The sequence below is a fragment of the Manacus candei genome, unplaced genomic scaffold (genome assembly GCF_025592945.1).
Source record: "Manacus candei isolate 608988 ecotype Guabito, Panama unplaced genomic scaffold, ASM2559294v1 h1tg000072l, whole genome shotgun sequence".
In the NCBI taxonomy this organism is placed as follows: Eukaryota; Metazoa; Chordata; class Aves; order Passeriformes; family Pipridae; genus Manacus; species Manacus candei.
In genome coordinates, this window is record NW_026138120.1 from 222,223 (window position 1) to 232,792 (window position 10,570).

General features: G+C 40.6%; 1 protein-coding gene across 2 annotated transcripts; it reads right to left on the bottom strand.

The window, feature by feature from the left end:
• Positions 1–2,539: 2,539 nt before the first annotated feature.
• OXSM (3-oxoacyl-ACP synthase, mitochondrial) lies at positions 2,540–8,727 on the bottom strand. Of its 2 annotated transcripts, none has more exons than XM_051808423.1 (3): positions 8,568–8,727; positions 5,540–6,556; positions 2,540–3,148 (listed from the first exon to the last, which is right to left on the bottom strand). In XM_051808423.1, the coding sequence occupies exons 2-3, from the start codon at positions 6,520–6,522 to the stop codon at positions 2,746–2,748; spliced, it is 1,386 nt and encodes a 461-aa protein (XP_051664383.1). In that variant the 5' UTR covers positions 6,523–6,556; positions 8,568–8,727; the 3' UTR covers positions 2,540–2,745. The 2 variants fall into 2 exon arrangements, with proteins under 2 accessions (XP_051664383.1, XP_051664382.1); XM_051808422.1 differs by lacking the exon at positions 8,568–8,727 and adding an exon at positions 8,345–8,525.
• Positions 8,728–10,570: the final 1,843 nt, after the last annotated feature.

Genomic DNA, 10,570 nt, shown 5'->3' on the forward strand with positions numbered 1-10,570 from the left:
ATGAGAGAGTTGGGATTGTTCAGCCTGCGGAAGACAAGGCTCCAGGAGGTCTCATCAACGTGTGTAAATACCTAATGGGGGAATGAAGAAGAGGGAGCCAGACTCTTCTCGGTAGTATCCAGTGAAAGGATAAGAGGCAACGGGAACAAATTTAAATACAGGAAATTTCATTTAAATGAAAGAAACTTCTTACAATGAGAGTGAACAAGCACTGGCACAGGCTGTCCAGAGAGGATGTGGAATCTCCGTCCTGGGAGATACTCAAAACTCAGCAGGACAGGTCCCTGAGCAACCTGCTTTAGCCGGCCCTGCTATGAGCAGGGGGGCTGGACTAGAGCTGCACCTCTCCAGAGGTGCTTTCCAGCCTCAGCCGCTCTGTGATCCTGACTGGAGTGTTTGGCTCTCACGAGTGTGTTGCACCACTGCAGAATCAGGCTTCCAAATAAACACTTTACAACCATTTCCAAGTTTTGCTTATCAGAACAGAAGCAACTCCAGACTCAGGAGTCTAAATATGAAGCTTTTTTAATCCAGACTCTGGACCCTTAAATCTCTTGCTTATTAAAGATGAAAGGAACATTTTAAAGGAAAGAATTCTGTTTTAAACATTGGTCCATTTGCCCATTTAATAGTTTAGCAACACAGAGAGATATGCTTTCCTTTATGTTTGCAGCTACCCTAATAAAGCAGTAATTAGCAGTAGGTAGTCTCTGATCAGCTCAGCAGGGTATATGATAAAAAGAGTTGATTCCAAACAAGTACATAAAAGTGAAACCTATATAAACAAAATTCAAATAGACAGGGGTTAAATTTGGGCTGTATTCATTTTTAAAATATCTGAATTCCCTACAAGGCACACTACTACTGCATCTAGGCCTGTTAAAATTATCTATAATCAAAATACCTAAAATAACTATTGTCACAAAGCTTTCATGGTTTAAAGGTTACCTGCAGCAGATGATTAAATTGCAGTAGGCTGAAGGGAGGAGAAAGATCTTTTAATCATTTCAGTTTCTGTTTTATTTTTCTGTGTGACAGTATCATCTCTCTTTTCATGGTTGGTACACTACAGTCTGCATCCAACACTCCTGGGGCCATGATCTCTGCTGTCAGAGGGAAAGGGAGGCATCTCTGTCACAGTATTAATTACAGGTCTGCAGCTATGTAACAAGTCTGTGCAAGTTTAGTTAGACCATACTTCAGGTCCACAGTAATACAGAACTATCTAGTCTTTCCATATTCCACCCTGGATCACAACTAACTGAAAAAATACTGTCTCCAGAAGAAGCTTGCTGGATGATTTCCTCCAAATTCATAACCCTGCTGCTAGCTCTCTCCTGGAGTCTGAATTCTTTGAATCAATTTCTTTTTGCATATAATTTGCAGAGAGCATCATTGAATTTTACATTCTGCCTTTTATATTGGATGCAATCCACATCCTCATTCATTGTATTGCCACTGTTAATTATCATAAGTTAAGTGGTTTGTTAGTATTTTCCCTGACAGCAAACTCCCATACTCTCTCTCGCTTGCATGCTTTCACATTTTCCCCTTGGTAATATATTATTTTACTTTCCGGTTTACTATTCATTAATCTACTTCGGACTGCATTGTTCTGTATGAGTTTAGCTTCTGAAACAGTCTTAATCATTCTCTGACTGCATTTTTCACACCAGCCTCTTTAACTTTCTATTCAGTAAAGAGAACAAATGCAAAAATTATGCAGTTCAATTTCAGCATTCAGACCATTTGTATAAATAATGAGGTTTTATGGTACAGCTAAGCCTCATGATAGCCCATTAGTAAGCTCTTTCCAGAATAAAATTTACTTACAGTGGAGCTACTTTTTACCTCGTTTATTTTAAATCCAGTGAGTTACTTTGTTTCCACTTACATGGGTCAAAGGCTAAGACTGACAATTTCAAAAAGAACACTGGTAAAAAGTCTCTTAATGAACTAACCCATCAACAGGGATATCCAGCTTCACTCACATCTGCACTATGAATCAAGCCAGTACTTGGCTGAGATGTTGGCTGGTGCCAGAAGGAATAGCTGAAGTCCTTTACTTGCTCTTTGCAGGAAAAAACCTAAACCACCATTACTATGTTAGCTTTAGGTATAGTTTAATTTTCCTGTTCTCTTTCTTCCCCTTTCTCTTCCTCAACACAAGACCCAGATTTGTTTCTTGCATATGCTTTTTTTTGTTTTGTTTTCATAGAAGACGCCTTGTTTCTCCAAGTTTCCGCTTGTGTGGAAGAATGCACATAAAATCTATGATATTTGAGACAACGTAAAATGAAGAAAAAGGCAGAATTATATATGGAGGGGGTAACAAAGGGGAGCTCAGTCATAAACCTTGTATCATCAAGCAGTTAAGTCACCAAGTGTGGAGTTCTAGCTTGTTAGCCAGCATCTCTTTTGCATAAATGTTTCTGAACAATTTCTGTGTCACACACATACAAAAATCTATCCTAATGAAGTTTAATCACAACGTCTCCTGTTCTAGTCAAGAACAAAATCTTCTTCACCACACAAACAATAGATCTTTTATTTATTTTTATTAAAATGAGTAAAAGAAGTTCCCTCTTTCTAAAAGAATTACTGATGTAAATTTTAGAGTGAATAAAGTTCTTATGTATCAAATGAGCAACTCTCAAAGATGAGAAAAGATTACAGTACACACCAAGGGTGGAAGTACAGAAAATCATCACTGCTGCCATTTTTGCTCAACATTCTCAGCATAAGTTAAACACTTGCAAAGCACAAAGTTGCATTAGTACCACCAAAGCCAAACGAATTTGTGAGTGCTATACGCCGTTTTTCAGTTTTCCACTCCTGAGCAGTTAATGGAACGTAATTGAGATCAAACTCTGCCTCTGTTTTCTGCAAGTTTAGAGTAGGTGGCAAAATTCCATGGTAACAGGACAGTGCAGTAAAAGCTGCTTCAATAGCTCCTGCAGCCCCCAAGAGATGTCCCGTTGCTCCTTTTGTTGAGGAAACCGCAATATTACGTGAGTGATCTTTAAAAAGTCTCTTGATTGCTTGATTCTCAGCAGCATCTCCTAGAGGTGTAGAAGTTGCATGTGCATTGACATATGTTACATCTTCAGGTTTGATCCCAGAATCTTTTATTGCTGCAGACATACACCTAAGGGAAAAAAAGAAAACAGAATGCTGACTTTCCCAATATATTTCTTTCAAATGGACAAACCAAAAGAAAAATGTTTATCAAATGTAAAAATCTGCTTTAGCAAAGATGTAAATGACAACAGATGAATTCATCTAACTAAATACATTAGCATCTACATTTAGCTACCAGAGAAAAGTAGTAGATGTGAGGCCCAATATAAAATCAGACTTGCTGTTAAAAATTCCACAGTTGGGAAAAATACAAAGAAGCTAAAACAATCAATCTCTATAGACTATATTATTATGTCAAAGACCCTTTTCAGTGTAAAATTTGAAAATATTTGAGAGAGAAATAACTACCTGATATTATTACAAAAATTTAGGTATGCTCTACCCAACAAAAATATTGGGAAATTAAAGCAAAAATCTGCAGTCATCCTCCTCATGAGCTTCTTTTGCATGCTTTCCAGAGACTAGAAAATGTCTAGGAGACAGCACAAATTCCTATATTTCATTTTATAAGGAAATTTACTGAAAGTCACACTCTTCTACCCTAATATGGTATGCTTTGTTTGACTCCTGACAACTTGTGGACTGTGACTGCCTCTATAAAACACGCTTTTTTATGAAAAACACATAAGGATCACCACAGCTCCATACTGTGATTTTCTCACAGATTTCCGGCAGAAAGAAGGGAATTACTCAGACATTTCCTTGCACATACAACTTAACCAAGAGCCTCTGAGCAAAAGACCACTGACTCTTTCGAAATTTATGAAAAATAAGTAAATAAAAGGAAGCTCAAAAAAAAAAAAGATAACACAGGCTTCTAAACAAATTTAAATGTCTCTAGTACAGCCTTCTATCCTTAGAAGCATCCAGTTTAGCTTACATTGGAGGCCACTAACACTCACTGTCGCTAGATAGTGAGCCAACTTTCAGGCAAAAAAAATTACTGATCAACCGTGAGATACATTAATTTACTTAAATAGGTCATCTGCAACAAACATATTTACTTAAGAAGATACCAGATTACTTGTGTAGGACAATCTTTCTATCCACTCTCCTTAGTCTGGCTTTGCCTCTCCCTTCCCGCTGGTTTATTCCTACACGTGTATTAGCCTCCTACTGAAGTAGTTATTAGAAGATGATAAAAACATATTCTCCTGATTTTTTTTTGATGTGGTAAATAAAATTCCTACAGAAAAGTAAGAGAAGCATATACATTCCAGATTTAATCCATATACCACTGCAGTAACAAAATATTGGGTTGAAGACGGTATTAAAATGTATTATCTCATCTCAAGGGTGGAAAAGCGCAACATTTTGGAGATACCAAGATTAACTTTCAACTACTTCCCACTGTGAATTTAATTTATATGCTACTGCAATCATAAAATATACAAAAATTCGGTTACAATATATTACCATATCATCTCAAGGGTAAGCAAGTCTGAAAATATGAGATAAGACACTTCTGATTACTCATCTCACACCTAAGTCTGCAGAACAATTAAATGTGAATCAAATAGCATAGAGGGAAACATGGTATATTTATACTTCTAGAAAAATCTGTTAACCCAATAAAGATGCAAACACAGCTTTACAATACCATGAAGAAGTTTGATCTATTTGTGCAGTGATATATTGAATTTTGATATTAAATATTCACATACATTTGGAATAACGCAAACTAAACCTTTGCTAAAGATTCCAATGTCAACTCAGCAATAGTACTCAGCCTACATAAAACTCACCAACTGGTATACATAATTTAGCTAACAATTTAATTAGGTCAATGATAATGATTAGATAAGTATCGTCTACTTGTGAACTGTTTTTGATGAGAAAAACATTGATGAAACTTTACCATTTCCCTAAGCAGTACTAAAGTGTATTTCTGTTATGCCCCTCCACCAACACTCTTCATCTGAACTACTGAATATTCTAACAAACCAAGTGCTCTACAGCTTTCACCACCTGAGACTTCTTGCAACAAACAACATGCTTTTGCAGGGGACGGCCTCTCTTCTCCATGGACAAAGGATGAAGGAGAACCTAAAAAGGTTCTACTGCACCACAAAAATCTTAAAAAAGAGGTTTCCATTGAGACTTATTTATGTGAATAGCTGTATGCACCAAAAGCAAAATGTTTTCACACGAGAAAGTTTTTGTAACTCTATGAAAAAAGGCTGATTCTAGCAAAAACTGGCCTTCGCCGTGCTACTAAAAAAAGTATTGGGGAACAACAGTACCAGAAGCTCTTTCATTTTTCAGATTTTCAAGCTTTTGTAATATTAATTCAAGATTGAACAGCCTTTCTCTATGAAAAGCACACAGTAACAGAAACAAATGTACCCACTATAATTAACACATGAAGAAACTATTACAGCCAACATAGAGTTCTTACCTGAACGCACCATCTCCCTCTGGATTAGGTGCTGTTATGTGGCAAGCATCACCAGACAGTCCATAACCTAAAACTTCGGCATAGATCCTAGCACCTCTTTGTACGGCGTGTCCATACTCTTCCAAGACCAGCACAGCAGCCCCCTCTCCCATTACAAACCCTTCTCTCTTCGAATCAAACGGTCGACAGGCCGTTTTAGGGCTCGAGTTAAAACTCGTGCTGAGGGCCCGAGCTCTTGCGAATCCAGCCAAAGACAAAGGACTAATGCAAGCCTCAGTCCCTCCAGCCAACATGACATCAGCATCACCAGCAGCAATAAACCTAAAGGAGTCTCCAACTGCATGTGCGCCTGTGGTACAAGCGGTTGACACAGCGTGATTTGGCCCTTTCAGTTGGTACTTAATGCTGATATGGCCTGCTGCCATATTGACTAAAATCTTCGGCACAAAAAACGGGCTGACCTTATTGTAGCCCTTTGTTTTAAATAAGGCAGCTGTGTCAGAAATTTCTTCCAGTGGAACCATTCCCATCCCAATTGCCACACCGGCACTTAAGCGATCCTGTTCAGACTGGGGAGACCAGCCGGAGTCCTTCATTGCTAGTTCTGCTGCACCGATGGCCATCACAGTGGCAGAACTCATGGATTTGATCTCTGACTTTGACACAAAGCTTTCTTCACTGAACTGACCCTCCTTTTTTCCCCTTGGCACACAAGCAGCCACTCTACATGGGATGCCTGCATATTCTTCCCCATCTAGTGATGTAATCCCACTGCCTCCTTCAAGAAGGTGCTTCCACACAAACTGAGTCCCCACACCAAGAGGGGACACTAAGCCAATACCTGTAACCACTACTTTCCTTCGACATGCAGGCAGTGACTTGCTGAAAGCTCTTCTGTGGTTTTGTAAATGTAGATTTAAATTCAGACTCCGGAGATGAAGATTTGCAACCTTTAACAGATCCTGTGAGTGCTGTGAGAACATGGTGGCAATAATCACTTCAAGCACATTCCTGTAACTGGAGGGGGAAGACACAAACACAACAATAAAACAGCCAGTGTGGAAAACATTCCAAGTACATTAAATTAATAACTTGCTTTTTACAAGAAAGCCTATTTTCAAACCGGTAGAAAGAGAAGTAGTTTCTGTGCCTGTAATCAGGAATAGTACGAGTTATTGTAGACAAGGCACAGAAACACAGTCACTTTGGGAATGCCTCTAGTGGCCTCATCTACCTTAAGCTGCTAATGAATATGAGTTTGCACTACTGTGGCCTGCAACACACTCTCTGGTTTTGCTGCAAAACTCTCCCCAGGGCTTTAACCACCAGATGGCTGAAGGTACGGACAATGAACATTAACAGTTTCATTCTTCTAAGGGCCAAAGTGTGTGTTCACCTTAAAGTGTATGTCCTAGCATTACCAAGTTAAAGACGTTGTTATCTCAACCTTCATGTCAGGCAGAACGGTCTCAAAAACTCAGAATAGAAGTCAATAAATTCTTCCTGGTTCTGCCACCAATGTAATTACATAGCTGGGACAAGAGTCCTCATCTTTCTACCTCCATCTATCCCTTATCAGCCTTGGGTATTTACACTGTCAGGGGACAGCACCTGAAGTGGTTTGAGCAAGATGCGCTACACCACCACCTCCCATCGGCAGACCCCACATATCAAGAGGGATGTCAGGTGATGGCAGAAGGCCACTGCTGAGCACAAATACTTCAGGTGGGACAAGAGGACCATGCCTAGCAGTGATGCTGCCATACTGCACCGCAGTCTCTCTCCCTTGCCTTGGCAACTGCCAGGTCTGGAGCTGGTCCAATTGCACGCATCTGGCATGCTGGAACAGGGCAGCGGCTGCAGCACAGCTCTGTCAACACCTACAATACAGGCTGCAACTGGTCACCTGCTTTTTGACTCATAAGAAGGGCAACTTGGCATCCCCAGCTCTTTGGTAAAATATAGGGAGCTGTATGGGGACTACACGGGGCTGCTGGGCTAACGCACTCCTGCTAAAACACCCCGAGCTGTGGCAGCACAAGTACGCAACAGCGATAATAAAGAATATCATAGAATCATAGAATGGCCTGGGCTGGAAAGGACTTAAAGATCATCTAGTTCCAACCCTGCTGCAGGGACACCTCTCACTAGAACACGTCGCTCAAAGCCTCATCCAGCCTTGCCTTGTACACTTCCAAGGATGAGGAATAAAATTAATAAATAATTATAGATTAGATTTTGTATATATTTTATGTAACTATTTTTTTTTAAAATAATTATATTTATAATGAAACAAAATTCTTTTTTTAAGGATGCCTGGTTTAGGGCATCCTTACCCTGACCCAAATCTGCCATTTTAGCTAAGCCAGTTAGCCTGGCCTTTATAAAGAGAGGCAGTATATATAAATATAGGTATACAATATATACATACTATATATAGTATATAATACATTATATACGTAACATATACAACATATAGTACATATAAATATGTACTATAGATAATATATATAACAGAGCTCTGCAGTATTATATGTATATATATTACATAATGTATAACATGTATATCCATATATCCTAAATATCTGTTATATATAGTATAGCATATACAACGTGATGTATAACGTATTATTTATAATTATACATATAAATGTATAATAACGTATATGTGTGTGTGTACATATATGTGTGTGTGCATACACCTATGACTGCAGAGCTCTGTAAAGCAGCGCGTCCCACATCCCCACGCCGTCACCCGGTGCCAGGTGCCAAGCCGTCGCGTTTAACCCAAGCAATGCCCGATACCTGCTCTGCGGGAAAACCAGGCGCGGGGCAACTTCCCCCGGAAACAAGCATTACCGAGCGGCCCCGGCTGTTCAAAGGGCAGTGACTACTTTTAATGCCTACATCAGCAGTCAGACCCCGGCCCAGACGCACTGCCCTCCGCCGCCATTGCCGCCCCGCCCCGCCCCGCCCCGCTGGGGGCGGCTTCCCCCGTGGCCCCCGCCTCCCTCCGCCTCAGCGGTACCTCCGCCGCCCGGGCTCCCCCCCCGCTCCGCGATGGTTCGCTCTGCCTCCCGCTCCCGTTCCGGCGGCGCGGGGCCGCACCACGCGGCAGGCCGGGGGGGGGGAAGAGGAGGAGGTGTGTGGTGTGTGGGTACGCGCGGCCCAGCGGCGCTTCCTCTCGTCTGGCCCCGCCTCGCGGTGTAGGCGGGTGGGGAGCGAGGTGGTGTAAATAACTCAGAGAGCTGGAAAAGGCGAGGTTATCATTTCCTTCCCAAACCACGTGATTAAACACGCAAAGGAAGAGTAAGGAAACCCCCTCTCAAACAAACACACGGTCTCCGGTGGAGTAATACGCAAGACCTTATCGCTCTCTACAGCTGTTTGAATAGAGGCTGTAGACAGGTGGGAGTCTGTTTCTTCTCCCAGGTAACAAGTGACAGAACCAGAGGAAATGGCCTCAAGTTGTGCCAGGGGAGGTTTAGATCGGATATTAGGAACGTTTTCTTCACTGGAAGCAGTTGTCAAGCATTTGACCAGGCTGCCGAGGGAAGTGGTGGAGTCACCGTCCCTGGGGTTGTTTAAAAGATGTGCAGACGTGACATCTGGGGACATGGTTTAGTGGTGGACTTGACAGCACTGGACTCAGTGATAGTAAAGATCTTTTCCAGTCTAAATGATTTCTTGAAAGTGCTCCTCCTCACGGATTCTGAAATGCTGGTAGAGAAGACAAAGACTAAATGATCACTGGCTTTACAGCAGTCTTGAAAATACAGGTACAAATATGCCAACAGCACCAATGCACACGAGTAAACTATTTGTGGTTGCTGCTTCCAGCTGCAAGAATGGATGTTCTGAATTGAGACCAAGCTGTGCCTGAAATGACATGTACAAACAACTAGATTTTTACTTAGGACAGTGGTATCTCACTTAAAATACATGAAGACTGAGAAGCTACCATGGTAGACCATAAAATGTGTGTCAAAGTCTCATCAACAGAGACATGAATTAATTACATAAATGGGGAGTTTACTTGTTAGGTGATACCTTTTATAGTGTAGGGCTGTAAGAAAACTGAAATCTGTTTACTCATGCATACGATGATTCTTCTTAGCTGCAATCACAGCTACTTCTAAATACAAACTATAGCACATTAATGAAGCACCTACTGCAGTAAAAAAGGGGAAAAAAAAGAACCTAGATGCCCAAAAGGAGGGAAATGGAGTACTTAATATAGAAAAACCTACTATTTTTAAATGAAGCATCTGTATTTAATTTCCCTTTAAAAATAATATTCCTTGGACATTTGTGTGTTAGTAATTTGTTGGAAGTTGGCACTTGGTCTTCTCAATTTTCATAAAGCTTTTCTATAAGTACTTCCAAAGCATTATTTACAAATGCTATACTTATATGCATTATATAATTTTGTTACACATATAGCAATTTAGTTAATCATTAAATTTCAGAGCGCAGCCAACATTCAGAGCCACATAACTATGTGAAAGACATGGAAAGGAAGTTAAAAGCTGAAGCAGCAGCCAAGGAACATCATCTTAAATTAAAATTTTATTACTTTGGTACCAGTTTTATGATTCTGAGGGCTGTGTTAGTAACTTTTTTCAACAATACTAGTAGGAACAATAAGTGCAATCTCAGCAAAAGTGAACTGCCCAGTGTTAAATCTCAGCTTTTGTGAGGGATATGTACCACTTCCTTTAAAAAATCACAGAAGCTGAGCAGTGACCTGTCAAAAGCAGACAGCAGAGCTAGAATGTAATGTCAGCTGCAAAATCAGGCTGAATTTTAAAGACCTCTTTTGCTTGGAATTCTTTAAATCTGCATTCCTAAGAAAGCAAAGCCTCACCAGTCTTTGTGTCCAAGGTTCTTCACTGCAGTTCTTTCACTGGTAGCACAAATGTCTAGAAGCAGCCGACCAGGGCTTTTTAGCTTTGCTGGAACAGACTTTGGGTAGTGCTGGGTGAAGTGTCGGGGCGGGGCCGAGTTGCTTCAGTAGTATTCCACCCAGGT